Source organism: Simochromis diagramma, unplaced genomic scaffold (assembly GCF_900408965.1).
Source record: "Simochromis diagramma unplaced genomic scaffold, fSimDia1.1 OVJJ01000603.1, whole genome shotgun sequence".
Taxonomy (NCBI): Eukaryota; Metazoa; Chordata; class Actinopteri; order Cichliformes; family Cichlidae; genus Simochromis; species Simochromis diagramma.
In genome coordinates, this window is record NW_024387414.1 from 21887391 (window position 1) to 21904872 (window position 17482).

The 17482-nt window shown below is 39.9% G+C and overlaps 1 protein-coding gene across 3 annotated transcripts in view; it reads right to left on the bottom strand.

Moving 5' to 3' along the window:
* The window catches only part of ankrd11 (ankyrin repeat domain 11), a 117758-nt gene that overhangs the window by 20478 nt on the left and 79798 nt on the right, over positions 1-17482 (bottom strand). For all 3 annotated transcript variants that reach the window (XM_040010645.1, XM_040010646.1, XM_040010644.1), the window contains 2 exons: positions 8607-8752; positions 2198-2330 (listed from right to left, as the gene is read on the bottom strand). In XM_040010645.1, the coding sequence (XP_039866579.1) occupies positions 2198-2330; positions 8607-8693 (220 nt within the window). In that variant the 5' untranslated portion in view covers positions 8694-8752. The remainder of the gene's footprint in view (positions 1-2197; positions 2331-8606; positions 8753-17482) is intronic.

A 17482-nucleotide genomic window follows, 5' to 3' on the forward strand; every position in this document is an offset into this window, starting at 1 on the left:
CCAAATGACAACGATTTAAAAAAAAAAAAAAAAAAAAAAAAAGATGACGACGATTGTACCGCATTTTGATCCAGGACGTAATCTGCATGAAAACAAGCGCTCACTCTTCCTGCTCAACAAATGACAAGGGCGGAGCCTTATACCACGTGATACAGAAGCTGTGCCGTGTGATGCTAAAATTAGCAGGGAAAAAACAACGGAGAGCACGTCAGGGATGACGAGAAAGTGACAGGAGAAAATCCGTCCCGGTCAACCACCCAAACATCAATAACGGGAACCTTATACAGCGCTTCCCTATACACGTCGAACTCCCGCAGGCACAAAGAAATTACAGAGGCTATCACTTATCACCTGACCAAAGATATGGTTCCCATCAACACTGTGCAAAACGAGGGATTTAGGAAAATGATCAACACCCTAGACAAACGCTACACAGTGCCGTCCCGCAACTATTTTTCTATTGTTGCACTACCTGCTCTATACACGCAGCGTCGAGCAACGGTGGAGACGGAATTTCAAGCAGTACAACATTTTGCAGCAACAACAAAACGTGAAACATTTGTTGTTTTTATGTTCAGTCTCAACTGTTACGAAGTTGATGTGCAGTTAATAAGTGCAATAAATATTTATACTGGAAAAGAAAATCGTGAGAGAATCGTGATCTCAATTCTAAGCCAAAAAATCGTGATTCTCATTTCATGCAAAATCGTGCAGCCCTAGTATTTACACAACGCTGAAAATGCCTGCAGTGAAAAGACACTCAGCAGCAATAATTGTGCTCTCTAAACAGCTATATTTATCCGTCACCAGTGTGCAAGCCACAAAGGAAATGAGCATTGGAAGAGAGGCACAGATTAGAAGGGTGGGGGGGCTGTGACGTGTCCGAGGTGTAAAACTTTGCAGAGAGGTTAAAAACAGTCCCAGTAGGGTCAATTGAAAGGCCACAGACTACAAAACACACATATGTAAAAACGCCAATTTTCATGCAGGTGGAAGTCCAGGTTAACAACACACATTTTACTGCCCCCATATACTACCTGGGTAGCTACCGCTAACAAAAATAGGTCTGTCGCTATGACACAATGCAACCTAATAAACTTCTCACGTGACTGGAAAGTGTGCAATGCCAGGAGCCAGCTAATCTTCAAAGCTTGTACAGTGTGTAAATCTTAGAAACTAACACAATATAGCTCAGATCAGAGACAAAGAAAGGCAAGGCGCTGGAAGACAACATGAAACTATTAGTATACTAAAAGAATTTCCAGCTAATGTTCCCGTCTTTAGATTTCGCATCTCGTGTGATTGAAGTAGGGTGAAGATTATCTCAAGATAAAAAAAACTAATGGATAAATAAAATGAATTCAGCAGAAGAGATTAAAATATTAATGCACAACAAGTAAACATTTGTGAAGAAGAACATGAAATAATCTTGCAACTTAAATGGAAGTGAAGAACACACATACACAAATGTCCAGAGATTTAAGACATATTAACAGCCTCTCAAACTTTTTAATTTATTTATAATTTGCTTAAGTTGAGGAGTAATCACATACAACATTATGTGTTTACAAAATACTTGTCCAATCTTGCTAAACACATCCTCATGCCCTAACAGTCATCTGTTGCATACTTGTAGTTTTCCTCTTGTGTGTGGAGAGGAAAGGTTTTTTCCCCAAGTGTAAACACTGAACATGAACCAATTTAGCAACTCACCCAGTGCTGATGAAGACTGTTACCAAAGCCTCTAAGCTGGACCATTATCAACAAACTAAATCCTGAACCCTTAAAGCCCAAAGTCAAACAAGCGTGAGGACTAGTCCTTCTCTCCCTAATTAAAAGAAAACAGCTGGAGCCTTACCAAACCCAGGCCTGGTCAGGCTTGTATGTTGCCCAAATCCCCACTTAATTGGATCATGATTTTGTGTGGTCTTCCTCTCCTTTTAGACTATGATTGTAGGTACAAACTCCTTGATTCTCAAACAACCAGCTAATTCAAAGTTGGGAGCACTTTCACTTCACATAGGTCAAGCCCTGTTCGCACAGCAGTGCTAACTACTCTCCGTTCTCTTTGATTTCCGCACTGAGTGCTCAGGTAGAGTAGAAAAGCGCTATATAAGAACCAGTTGAGTCTATACAAAGTCACAAGGTGATCGAGATGCAGAAACATGAGCGTAAACACACAGCAATACAGCCTTACCTGAGTCAGAATCTTTCTGGTCTCCATTTGCTCCAGCAGTGAAGGGCAGCTTCCTTTTAGAGGCCTTTTCTTTCATCTCTTTGACCCCATCATTGCGATCCAATTTGGGAGTCTTGTTTGATAACACCTTATCCTGTGAAAGCAACAAAACACTGGGGTGAGCAAGTGTCTTCATCAGAGCAGTGCACTTTATTTGTCTACTTTACTTTAAAGTCCTAGAAGCAATTCCTGACTCAGCTGCCACCTTGAAAACACCCTCAGGCACATTTTGAAGCATTAATTAAATGAACTTTAATTTCAATGGTCACCAGGAAATAACATCTGATAAAAGACTGCACAAGTTTGCTGACCGCAAACTCAGTTTATAAAAAGCTTTTTCCCCCTGGAGGTTATACATCTACCACCATCTTTTTAAGTCGCCGTGTCCCTCTTTCATAATGTCTCTGGCTATACCTTCCTACTGAATTCACTGGCCTGACTCTTCTAGCTATTAAGGGCTTCTCAAAGCAAAATTTTTTCCAGAGTTTCCTCCTAGATTCTTGGCCACAGTAAAAGAGCCAGGCACAGGGAGAGGAGGCTAAGCTGACGCCGGCTTGGCTCTGTGGTCTACAGCTGCTGGAAACAATCACAAGCCCCTGTGTATCTGCTATCAACAGATGTAAATACTTATGTGTTTGCCCAGCTTAACTTAACGGTTGTTCTGTGTTTGGGTGCTCATGCAAACTAATTTATCCAGAATACCTTTTTTAAAAACAAACAAAAACAAAAAAAACCCACAGACCACAAACAGTGGAAGATGTCTACAAGTTGTTTATGATGTCATCTTCATAATAGTTTCTTGTGTGGTAGCAGTAAATAATTATTCATTATTAAAGCTACTTTATGTTGGTCCCTTTCTTAAGGAGTCGCCACAGCTGATGGATGCACATATGTGACTTGGCACAGATTTTACGCTGGATGCCCTTCCTAATGCAGCAGTTTCATTTATCCAGGCTTGGGAATGGAACTGAAGCTGGGTTTGTATCTCTTACAACGAGCTACTAACAATTATTCATTATTAATTTATATACATTTTTTTGACTAGAATACACAGAATTCAACACAGAATTATTTTTAAAGAGGAAAGCAGTAGCTTCTCACTGAGCAAATATATAAAGTCAAAGCTATACAAAGCCATACGCTGCATTCCTAATTGCAATACATTAGGAATCAATTCAAAGTGGACATTTAGAGATATTTGTAGATGACAAAAACACAATATTAAAAGACAAGTGTTGCATCTGTGTAACAAAAAATGTTTTTAACGTGTCCCCCAGTAATGGAAATATTATGCTTGATATTTTGCGTGCTGATTTTGACATCACATAGTGTGTTGTGTGACACTTTGGCCATTTGTGCACCTCAAGATCTTTGTAACCTGGCACGTTTTGCCGTGGATGCCGCAGCTGGGTTGAAGACACGAGTGTACGATTGTGTGGAAAAAACTTTGCAAAACAACACCCGACAAAGTCTTTGCTTCCGTGTTTTGACTTCTTCTTCTGTGGCGATATTGTCTGAGTGGTGACACCTATCGCTCAGGAGAATACTGCAGTGGTTTCCTGCGCCTTAACGGTGGGTATAAATGTGAGTGACTGTGAGACAAGATTGGGGCCGTGATCATTGCAACCACTGTGGTGGGTTTATCAGGGATTTAAGTCATGACTCATGTATTTAGGTTTCTATATTTAATGTACTACATGCTTATGCTAAGGAGGTAGAGGAAGTCAGCTGCTGATTGGAAGGTTGGTGGTTCGATCCCTGGCTCCCCCAGTATGTATGCCAAATATCCTTGGGCAAGATACTAACCCCGACTTGCTCTCCAATGCATCCATCGGAGTATGAACGCGTATGAAGGACAGTAATGCACTGACAGTATAGATTACAGTGCTTGGGTGAAAGGGTGTGTATGGGTGAATGCAGCGTGTTGTACAGAGCACTTTGAGTACTCCAGGAGAGTAGAAAAGCGCTATAAGAATCAGTCCATAAACAACAACAAAAATAAAATGAAACAAAAGAGAGCTGATACTGTTTATATGCTAAAAATGGGACATTTCCGCCCATTGCTATATGGTTGCTAGATAATGTTATGGCATCAAAATACATTATACTTCAACTTTTGTGGATAAAAATTATATGTTACTGTTGTGGCATTAAAAGGATACCATGCTTTTAAAGGATTTTTTTTAAATAAATAAATGATATCACCTAAAAAGAAAAGTGTTTTTCATAATTACATTATTTGTCATGTAAGGTTCTGGTCGGTATCGTGAAAGTCTAAATGTACTCTCTTGCAATACAGTAGTCAATACTGGAATTTCAGCAATGACTCCATGTATGATTCAGACGACATCATCTGTGATTAAGCGTTCAAAAACAAAAAACAAAAAGCATACACAGGATTCAGCACAGAGTGAAAAAATAAAAAAAAATCAGTCCACTATAGCTCCCTATAACTCCCTATACAAATGCTCAAGCAAAACTTCTACAGGAAGGATATAATCATTTGACGACTCTGTTAACTACACAGGTTTAAGGACTCATAACGTAAGATGCAAGACAGAGGTGAGATAACGTACAAACAGACGCTTTAATTCACCTAATTTCTCTGTCCTATCTTCTGTACCCTGCTCATCTATCTCTATCCTGAGGGCAGGTTTTCTATTATGTATCAACTCTTTGAACTCCTCCCCCTGCCCTGCCCCAGTCATAAGACCATGATGTCATGGTACAGTAGAGACAAACAGTGTCAGCTACAATGAGCTGATCTTTCTGTCTGCCCGTCTGCATCCCCGCTCACTCCCACAAAGAGAGAACACATCATTTGAGCGAAATTATGATGCACACGTTTGAAGCTACAGTACATCTTAAGCATGGAAAACAGTATGTGAATTATTTCTTAAAGCAAACAAACAAACAAAAGAACCATCATATAGCTCTGGTTAACTGGACTGGGGAAAAATGGTCAATTCACCAACTCAAATCTCTAAAGTTCAACCGGGTTGCTTTTGGAGAATTAAGTGTAAGCAAAGCTTTGACAACTCAAGACTTTCCTCTGAGCTGCCTTCACACGACACCCTGTTTGGTGGTCTCCTAGCAATGCGTGCTCTTTTCGTCTCACTCAGTTTTCCACCCACCCCTGTTCGCTTCTTTCCCTCCCTCCCTCCATACCAGAGTCTGATGCAATCCTTTGCAGAGGGTTGTAAATCCATGCCTGCATAAGCTGTACCTCTGCTTTCTACACCTCTCAGAGCTGCTGCTGGTAGCTGAACAGTTAGTACACACATGACATCATCAAGCTGCGCCCAAAACTTTGTTCCAACACAAACAGTGACAACAGTATCTGTGTCAAATTCAAGGTAGTGAATACGTCATAACTGGGCAATAAGGTGACACCATTCAAAAGCACTTCAGACATGTGACTTAGGGCTTTTTAAGACAACAAACACTGAACCCAAGTCTATTATGCAATAGTCCATTATTTAATTAAGCATTTGTGCTGAAGTCAAATGCAAGAACTATAGTTTAATTAAAAGGAATCTCCGTCGAGCTGTTTATCAATCATTAATAACTACAAGATACAACTGAGAGTAAGAAGATTCCGCAAATACAAAGACCTGCGCAGGTATGTTGTATTAAATAATAGCTCAGTCGAAGATATGGCAAGAAGAAAACAAAATATAGCAAATATGCAGGACTGGTGGAATAAAGTATTTATATCATTTGTCTTGCAATACAGTACACATACCAAATGCAAATATTTTTATTAAAATAAGCATGCAGTCTATATAGATTCCCCTACTAAATCACAACTTTACACCACTTATCATGGTGACACTTATAAAATCTGTGCAAGTCAAGTAAAGAGAAGTTAACCAACATCAACAAGGAAGAAAAAAAGTCAGGGAGGGGGAATCACAACCTATCGTGAGTTGATGACTAGTACATGCTGGTGCCCAAGCTACAGTATGGTTTGGTCTGTGATTTTAGTCTGTTGTTTGGTTGCCAAACCAAGTAACATGAGTGTAATGCTTTGTGGCTATAAATTAGATGTTACCGTTATGAAATTAAAAATAATGGGATACTTTTATTAGGTGTTACATATGATCTTAAAAAGGGTTGTTTTAGCCTGTTGGTAAGTGGTTACTAGGTAGCATGTTAATGTCATAATATGCAATATAGAAATAACCACTGGCAGGGACCTGAGATAAACTTTTTTCAACTTCAAGGCAAGTGAGTCAAGCAACTACTAATGAGAGTAAAACAAACTGGTGTTTAACATATGACCTGGTAGTAAAAACATATAGGGTTATCAAGGGAGCTAAGCACCAATTTCAAAGTTTTAGTGAACAGTGTGGATGCAGATTAACGTGCATCTGTGTTGCAGGTTTCGTTGCTGAACTCCTGATTGTGCAAAAGAAGACAGACAGAGATTTGATGCCTTATAGTAAGCTTCCTACACCTGATATATAGTAACGCTTAAACATTTTAGGCAGTAAGCTAAAGTGAGTTTGAGAAAGAAATTTTATTTTATTTTATTTTTGTATTTTAAAAGGTACTCGTCAGGGAGGTTTTTCTTGAAAAACCTGCAACTGTTCCTCAGTGGATTTAGGACATCCCATTTATGTCATCCCAGAATGACTTTAGTGTTCTAACAAGCTCAAGATGTAAAACACTGCACTGATGGGAAAAGCCCAACCTAAAGAGCATCACCTTATTAACATACATTATAATGTATGCACAGAAAGGTTAGAGAGAAGTCTGAAGTCCAGAACTGCATCACATGCACACATGAACTTTTCAAATTAAAAAAAAAAAATCTGCTTCATTCCCATTTTCTGTTTGATTTAACTTTTGCACATACCAGTACTTATACATTCATGTGATTTGAACATACCTATTTTGATAGCCCATGTTGTCAGAGAGGGGACAGTGCATAACTATGCACAGGTTTCACTTTTGCCCCATTTCCATGTCATGAAGTCAAATGACATTTGCAAAAAACAGAATAAAAACCAATCAGATATCTTACGTTCTTCTACAGTACCCTAGGCTTTGGGTATCTGCTGATACCTAGTCGCGATCCAGTGAGTGTGTTGAATTATTACACTGTATTTTTATACTTGGGAAACAACTGGGGATCTTTATGTGTAAGGCAACATCAGTCTTGACTCAACGCTATCTTTTCCGACTTAGAAAAATTTAATGCAACAAATAAATACATCCGCAACTATAAATTAGCTGAATTGGCTGTTTTTAGTGAAATAACAAACTACAACAGTAAAGCAGCAAAGAGATAAATCAAATGAAAAATAAAAATGTATTTGGGTCATTCTTTTAAATTTTTTGCACTAATCTCATTAGGTTGCTGCATAATGCTCTTACAGCTGCACTGGTTGCTTGTCTTCCTGCACATACATGCGCTTACCATGAGGCTGACAGGATACGGCTTAAATAAAGCAATTTTTATGATGTCTCTTTGATTGAACTAAAGACAAGTTTTTAGCTGCATCAACTCACTTGACCCGTTTGTGGTTAACTAAAAAACTTTTGCAAACATTTATAACCCCCCCCCCCCCCAAAAAACCCAAAAACAACAACAACTATTGGTGTAGCAAGTGTAAAATACTTCTAAACCATATTGCTTTGCTTTTAAATTCACTCTGGCTAGCAACCAACACGCTACAGCTGAGGTGTGGCAAAGCAAAGCCTGAACAAGACCACCAAAGATCACCAAAATCCAGTCTGGAATATGGGAACAGCACACCCCTAGAAACATACATCAATATTTATATTTCCATGGAATGAGCTGGGACAGAGCTTACAATACAATCAAATGTGCAAAGAAGAATCTTACTCTTTTTATTTATTTCATTTACACACTACATTCTACTCATTACTTTGGTTGTTAAACTAAAAGTAAATACCTATAAATTGCAGAGTGATGCAACACATACAGTGCTCTACTCCACAGTACATTTGAGATGAGCTCTGTAAGCTGACAAGTCAGAACCTGCCTCCAGCTGGTCCACAGAGCCAATGCAAAGCATGGTGTGACTGGTAAACAACAACATTAGTTTGGGACAGAAATCTTTTTGATGTTGCGTAAGGAACTGTCAAGCTTACGGAGATAAACTGGTAATTACTGAATAACTAAACTGATGTGAGCGTCTCAGGTTTACGACCAAAAGGTGCTGTTTAAAGGGAGTAAATGATTTCTGCTGAAGACCACGTGTCTTTGTCATTCAGTTCAATGATGATCTAAACCCCAATCTAAAACTAATTTTGTCATTACTTTAACTCATGTTTCTCCACCAAGTGAAACAGGCTTTGTAGCTGTGCACTGTGTTTACTGTATGGCTTTCAATCTTACCTTTTTCCCACCTTGCTTTTCCACCATGTCGGTGTTGAGTGGGAAGTGGTCCAGCTGGGGGGTTTTAGAACCCCCACCTTTGGGCATCGTTCAGCTCTCCCCACGCCAAGCTTCATTCACGCTGCCATTGCATCGTCATCAACCGTCTGGAACAAAGAGAAAAACAAAATGGTGTGTGGATGGAGGGGAGGGGGAGTTTAGCACCTGACGTTTCATTGAAAACACATTTACACACTGCCAGACGATGCAGCCATTAGTGGTACATCAAGCACTCCACTTTCAACCATTACACCCCTGGCTCTGGAGGAAGAGCATTTAAAGAGGGAGGAGAGCTGCAGCTGTGGCAGGCAAAAGGCTTATCTGTTCACCAGGCAGAACCCAAAGAGCAGTAAGAGCCGCCTGAATACTTAAAAAAAGTTGTTAGAAATCTCTGTTAAGTGTAAACCCAATCAAAGTACAATTACTTTTAACAGAGGCATGCTATTCATATCAGCTACATCTTAAGTGCTGACATACTAGAATTTGGGAATGACAACAGGGCAGACTATGTCCAAGATATTGCATAACGCACATGTTGTGGGCCTTGGAACAGCTGAGGAATGTCTTTAGAAATTTAACCGGCACGTCTCAACAAAAACCCAAACAGCTACTTACCGCCAAAGCTAGCCAGCCCTTGTAATTGTGGGCTTTATGCTGTACTAATTTATGGCATCCTTGCCATAGTGACTAAGGAAGGTGATCCATTGTATTACAGCAACAACAACAAAAACAATCATCTCTGGTATAAGTGGTTTTACTGTAGATTCACAATAAACCATGAGAGTTCTGTACACTTTATTGTCCTCTGTGTTCTTAGTGTCTACTTTGCCTTACGTGCAAGTACACAACAATATGTGCATTACTATCCACTGCCTTTCCTTCATGGCCGCCTGCTTCACAGGGCCATGAATTAATCATACATTCCTTTCCTCAATTCTCTCCTCTGTAATGTACTTTCTCTAAAGAGTGCGTCCAAATGTGATCATCCCTGTGACTGACTGAGTGAGTGAACAGATGAGGCCATGGCTGCATTATTTTTTCCCTCTACTTTGAGACACTGGCACTCCTATCTTCCCTGGCGCCACTTCCATCTCCACTCCACTCCCCTCCCCCCACCCTTCTTCCCTTCGCTCTGCAGTTATCCTATTCAAAGACTGCTATTTATATCCTTCCAGGCAAGTCAGTCAAGTCAAGACAGCCAGCCAGCCAACCAGATAGGCACACAACTGCAGTGGACTTACTGACCCCCTTTACAGCTGTAAAGAATAAGACATGAGAAACACAGCAAACCACAGGCTCCTTCCTCACTCGCACAGTTCATTGTTAGTCCCTCTTTGCTACTGGTAGGCACTTGCTGCAATCTCCCTCAACTCCCACCTCTCACCACACCAAACAAAGTGACAGGAAGGTCGACCGCTCTCAGAAATAAACAAACACTGCAGCCACGCACAGACACACACATTAAACTGGGTCAGCGAGGCTTCTAGAACAATAATCTGCACTATTTTGGGACTACTATGATAGATGATAATAGCAACTGAGCATTTCGCTGATATGTGAAACACAAGAAAATGCTGTTTGCAAGCTTGCAGTCACACAAAGGCACACATGGAGAGGAAACCCTGTTCAAAACCAAGGGGCATCATTTCCTGTGTAATTTCATGCCAATAACAAGACACCCAATATCTGCTGACAGTGTGTCTGTGTTTCGCCGCTGAACAGTTGATTAATTTCATATGTCCATTTATGAGTGTACATACAAGATTTCTACAAAATGTCACTTTAGGATGTTGTACAACCAACAGACAAACTCATTTTCTCCAAGAACAAACTGCAAATTCATTCAACATTACTAAAGAAAATGAGTGTTTGATTAACATTACACTATTTAGTTTAATTTCAGCCTTTATAAGATGATGTGTAATGGAAACCAGACATTACTAACTTGGCAACCACTGCAAAAACTACTCCCACTCAATTACTTGGTGGGTTTTATCTACATATTCAGAAATGTAAGTGATCATGAGCTTGCATATAGTGGGAGGGCGTTAAAGTGGTGCTGAATAGTAATCTAGGCCAGCGAACAAAACAACTTTCAGGTGTTTTGAGGTGTTAACGGTTGAAAAGAAGTTTAAGCATTTGCTATCTTTAAGGTGCCAGAAACATTGGTGACCCATAAGGAATGATCAGGATTTCTACATTGATTAGTCATAAAACGCGGCCTTCAAACCGGAGACAAATGCAATATGATAAAACACACTGAGAAATTCCACACGGTACACTTTTGTGCCACTGACTTTGCCTAAACCTACTTGGTGTCAGGTGTTCCAATTAAGGAGATGAGATTGTAAGTGTGGCTTAAGAGGTGTCACTCCCTATAAATAAAGGCATACAAAGTCTGATTACTGTCAAAGCCGTGTCTTTTCGAGAGAGATCAGTTGATGTGAACCATGGCAAGATTGCTACTACGTTTTCAGGCTAGAAGCATTTACAAATGGCTAGAATTCAGGTCCACTACCTGGGAATGGGCGTCCTGTAAAGACCACACCAAAGATAATCCCAAAGTAGGTGGAAAAAAAGACCAAAAGGTAACAGCAGAACAACTGCACAAATCTCGACAACTTGTCCACAATAAGAAAAACACTGAATAAGAATGGTGTTCATATCAGGACATCGCAGCACATCTGAAAAGACTCTCCAGATATTTCACAAGACTTGCTGGATAATGTTGCTAGATAATATTCTATGGACATGTGAGATCAAAGTTAAACTTTCTGGCAAAAACCTAAAGGACTTCCAAACTGGAAGAAGAATTTTTTTTTCAATGGAATGTCACGACACAAGACCATGACCTGAAGCTTAGAAGAGTTTAAGGCAACGAAGGACAGGGTTACAGAGCACACAAGAAAGTTAATAATAAATTAAAAGGATAATTTTAGAACAAATCCCTTAGCTACTTGTGACATAACATGAAGAGGGCTGTTCAACCAAAACATCCCAGAATTATTAATTAACGCACTCGATTTGTAGTGAGGAACCGTCCTCACGTCTTCCTCATCTCTGTCCTGTTACTCATAAGTAGCTGCAGGATAATCTGAGGGTTTTTGTTGTGGCTGTATGAGTTACTAAATTCAACAGTTCATTTACATTTTTCAGCCTAGCTTTTGTTTGTGTTTTACAAAGTTTTGTCAAATGTGTTTGTTGTAACGGTGTCCCATTTCAATTCTCTTCTCTTCACAACTTTTGGGTTTGCAAAGTAGATATATAAAATATGCATTTCAGAGACAAATCATCTGGAGTTACATTTTTAATCAACGGGGCAATACATTTTAAGTTTATAAGCAACCAATTAACTGTTGCCTGCTGACTCGCTCCCTGACATCAGGGGTAGGGAGAAAGAAACAAAAAAACCACGCACTGCACTGTTGAGTTTTAATGTTTTATGCATGACGTCAGCCAAGTTAGACGTGGCCATGGAGATAACTGCAGAAAGGAGTGGTGAGTGTTGAGCCAGAGAAGCAATCTCTTCTAAATGAAGGACAGGACCTGCCAGTACTACTCTCCAAGCTTCTCTCACCCCTGAATAAACACACACACCATTCTTTCTATGCCCCCTGTCCCTCTCTCTCTTCATCCTCCTGTAGCATCCTCTCTATCCCGAGCCACTCCCTCTGCGGTCAGATGGAGGCCAACACTTCAGCATATTGCAGCATACCATGTGCATACTTGCAGAAGCACTGGGACACATCACAAGCACACTTGCACTGGCATGAGGTCAACTTCAAGAGTTAGTTTACAATGGTTTCAAAGCCTACAAGGCAGATAAAATAGAAGAATGGACATAAATGCAGTAGCATTTAATAAAAGGGCACACAGCTGTGAATTTATTTCTTTTAAAGCACAAGGGACATTAGTGTGCCCGCTCATACGAAATTAATGTTCTATTTAAAGATAATGTGTACAGTGACGCACATGGAGTTTTCTTATCAAGCATATAAGAAGTGCCGTTATATAAATGAAAATGCTATTGCATACATCTGCTGCAATAAAACTGCAAAACACCTCAACCTCAAAGGCTCACAGACCAAACTCTACCATAGCCAGCACAACCAAGCAGCTGCTCTAACACAGACAGACAATTTTGATTATGTATGGGGAAAACAGAGACATAAAGACACAAACAACTATAGCAGAGGTACAGGTGCAGATTTGAAAAGCAATTGTTTGCCCCAGCCCCGCGCCACTCCCAACTCTCAATGTACACACAAAAACACACCTCAAATTTTCCACTCTGACAGCTGAACAGTGCAGCAGCTGCACACAGGGATGGGCATGTTGCTGTGTCTGCCTGTGCTCGTGTTTGTGTGCGTCGTGCGTGTATCGACCTCGCTGCATATTGCACAATCAGATACGAATCAGCACCGCGCACACAAACACACACGTACAAACTGCCAAGCAGTCAACTCGTATCTTGACGTTGGCTAACAGATGTGCCATGACTTCTCCATTGTATCATAAATGGTGAAACAAGTGTTATGCAGGTCAAATGTCCTCATAGCAGAGATGCTCAGAAGTTGCAGTTGTGATTCTTTGCATTCTGGATCTAGAGCTCTAGTAAGATCAAGGCCTTTCAAGTGTACTCAACCAAAGACACCAGTTCAAAATAATGCCTAAGAACAGATACTGACACAGCCTTGATTTAGCATGACTCACCCCTAAATACTGTGATACGTTAGAGGATTACACAAACTGGTAAAGCAATACAAACTCCCTTTGGCAGAAATGTAATGGTGAAAAACATCTTTTAGCATCTATATTTAAAAGATAATAAAGATCTTAGTTGGGAGCACAAATCCTCATACCTCCTGCTAGGTTATCCATTTGACAATTCATGGTGAATTTACCAGTTACAATTCCACATAAAAAGTGCTGATGCAAAATACATTTTCAGCCCAAACCTATTTACCTCAAATACAGATTTCTCACCAGTACAAAAGCCACAGAGTTTTTCCACACTTGGTAGTTATTGGAAAAAACAGACAACTTAATTTTGAGTACAAGGAGAAAGCATCTATGTTTGTTTATAATGAAGAACTTTATGTTCTTATTAATTTTGAGGGTGCAATAGGAATTTAAGTTAAAATTTAACACCAAATAATCATATTTATTCTGCCTCGCTTCCCATTATTTATATTTGATATTTTATATATAATATTATTGATTATAAAGCATTATAAAATCTTCAAATTATAGATAAAAACAAGCAAAACAACAACAACAACCCCCCCCCAAAAACAAAACAAAAACAAAACTGTACCAAATCATTGTGCCCTAGTTTGTGTATGTGTTTACCCTGCAGTCTATTGACATGCTATGCAGCAGATAAATCTACAGAAAGACAGCAACAGCAGCAGCTAGCTAGCCTGTTTGGTGTGCAAATAAAACCAGCCTGGCTCGGCTGCTGTATCCTGGCAACCAAAGCCCAGCTTGGCTGCTCAGTCCCTGACCTGGGCCCATTCACTTCATTATAAACCTGTGTAGAGAAGAAGAGAATGACACATGAACACACACACACACACACGCAGAAATATGTGCTAATGCAAAAAACACGCACAGAGAGAAGATGCATTATGCTAAAAAAGAAAATACATGCCTACAAAAGGCGCAGAATTACTTTGTGCATAGTGCTGTATTAAAGAACTGTGATTATCTCTGCTTCTGCGGGTGGAGGCCAAGCTTCTACAGTTTTATTAAAAAAGAAAAATAGAAAATCACACATGAGATATGCTATTTTCCTTAAAACTACTTTGCATTTTCAGCAAAAAAAAAAAAGTTTCTGGTAAAATACGACGTTATGAGATGTGAATCTTTTGTGCCTTCTCTACTTTAAAGTCAATGTTATGCTTAAATGCTGATTTGAGGATGACCACATCTGGATATGACAAAATATATCTGAAATGTGAGTGGGAGTGGTCCTATTATCTAGGAGGAGAGAGAGCCAGGGAGCAAGAGAGGAGTGAGATGTGGGGAGGAATCCAATCACTGTCTGATTTTCTATTCTGAGCACGTCCACTCTCCCTTACACCTCTCTGTTCCATCCAATAACAGCTCAGGGCTTGCTGCCTGCCTGCCAGTCTGGTAAATCACGCTGTCTTTGCCAGTGACCTCGCTAAGATAGTGGCAGGCCTGTATATATATGCAGCTCGGCTGCAGGAAAGGCCAGTGACAATCTAGTGCATTTTGGCTCTCTCCTCTCCAGTCCCTCAGCTTCATCAGTGCTCTGACTCATTCTCATTTCTTTCCTCTCACCTCTCTGAGTACTTCTCTCTCATCTGCCTTTCTCTCTATTTTCAACATCTCCCTTTCTCTCTCCCCCCCTCTCTCTAAAGCCTGACATTGCCACAGCAACGTGTGAGCACACATGCACACGCGCACACACACAGAAGGCCTGTTGCCTAGCAACTAACAAATGAGACAGATGCAGGCCTATCAGAGAAGCCAGTGAAAGAGCTGTGGACCGAGAGAGGAAGCCTATTGATAGAAGAGTGCCTCTGCATATCAACCTCAAGCAACGAGGTTTCAATCCCTCCCTGACCTTTGGATCCCCATTTGATCAAAAAGAGGTGTTTCACTCAGACTGATATGTGCTAACCAATGCCTCTTCTAGCAATTACTTGTATATATTAGATATTAAATTAGATATTGTATATTACATTGACATTTGAACTAGGGCTGCAATGATTCGGCGCCATAATCCATGACGTGGACTATAAAAATTAGTTGACGCAGAATTTCCTTGTCAACGCGTCATACTCTAAAACCACGTAAATGCATTTTTGTAACTGCAGTACACTACGGGAAACTATAGGGGAAGGATCGCCTTTGTCGTCTGCCAAGACTGCACTCAATAGTAACTAAGAAGAACGTAGCACGAACAGCAAACCGAGAGGATGTAAGAAAACTGAGATTTAAAAAAAAAACGCGAAAGCATTTCACAGAAAACAAAGCTAAATGCAGACAATGAAAGCAGAGCTTTGCGTCCATGACAGCTCTACTGCAGTCCACGAGCATTTAAAACGCCGGCACCTTGAGGCTGTGATGATGACTCTGAATGGATCCGTTTTAGAGAGTTAAGTTCGTGTGTGGCCTTGATATCTTTTTCATCTTCATGTTTGTACAGTAATATTTATGTTAGCTCACTTGTCGGAAGCTTCTCAGGATGCTTGCTAAGCAGTTCAGCATTTCAGTTTTGTTAGCTAATGATTGAAATGCGATAGTTAAACAGGAGTAGCTACACTGTCTCCTGTTTTTTTTGTCCTCTGCAATTGTGAATTCACGAAATGAGTCATCTGTAAACTTTGTTGACTTGTTATTTTGGACTGGAAAATAAAATCTTTTCGATTTAATTTGAAGCTTTATTTGAAATGATGGACATAAGCCATAAGCCATTTAGTTTCCCATTTCCACATTATTTTTGTGTCTAGATACTACTAGCAATTTAATTTGTATAACCTAACATTTTAATTCATTTCATTTTTATTCTGACAGTCCTATGGAGTAATGTTAAAAATACATTTGATTATTTTCAAATTCATACGTTTCCTAGGTCTTTATTCGTAATTTGCTGTGGGACAGAGCAGCAGGGTAATATTCACAAGTGGGCAGGCTTGAGCAGGTGATATACTGGACCCTAGAACAGGAGGTATGCTTGCAGGAAGATGAGATAAGAGTTACTGAAATAAGCATTGAATAATTGACCAATCAAAGAAAAATTAGGCCGATTAGCTGACTATCAAAATAATCGGTAGTTGCAGCCCTAGTTTGAACACTGCAAAATAGTCAGGAGAATAAAAGAAGGGGGAGAAATAGGGAAAACATTAATGCATTACCTATCAATATACATTTGCAGATCTATCACAACAATGACAAACACCCACAAAAGTGGCACAAAATTATCAATATAGCATGGCATTATTTATTTTCACATGTCAAACCTCTGACTGAGAGGTTGTTAAGCAGGATGGATGGAAATACCAGTATGTTTGGGAATCCCATGCTCCCATTAAACGAGGCCAAAACAACAACAATCCATATTAAAGTCCTCTTATCAAACTACTTACACTATGAAGACAATTTCACACACAACCAATATGAAGCAGCAAAATATTTACCACTTCAAGGTATATGTATATGGATGTCTGCTTGTGTGGAAGGGATTTTGTCTCCAGAGCGTAAACACTAGGCTCCGCATTGGGCATCCACACGCCATCTACACAGCTACATGCGTCCTCCAAGTGGGGTTGAAAACCCCCCCCCAATGACGACGACAACAACAACAAAAAAACCCAACTAGACAATGCCCCACAGTCGTCTGTGTGTAAATAAAAAATCACAGTCTGATGCTACAACCATAGTGTAACAGTTCATTGAACTTAAAACTCAAGACAGCAGTGGTCAAATGTCAGATTTACTGTCCCGCATTGAAGTCTGTTTGCGTAGTTCTCAGTCTATGTAGGTGTTGTGTAAATTCAACCAATGCAGAGGCTACCAAGAGTCTAGTGTGGAGCCCTGGAAAAAGCCAATGGTGTGTTGCTAAAAACCAATGATGGCATGTGTAGGTTTGGTCTGAATAGTTTTCTTGAACAAGACAGGGAAAGACCATAGAGTAGGGCTGCCACAAACGTTTATTTTGATAGTCGACTAGTCACTGATTATTTTTGTGATTAGTCGACTAATCAGATCATCATCCATTGGACGTAAAACGTACAGCTTATTGCACCAGCATGCATCTGCTCTTATATAACTATCATTAGCTTACAGCTTTAAGTGTTTAAGGT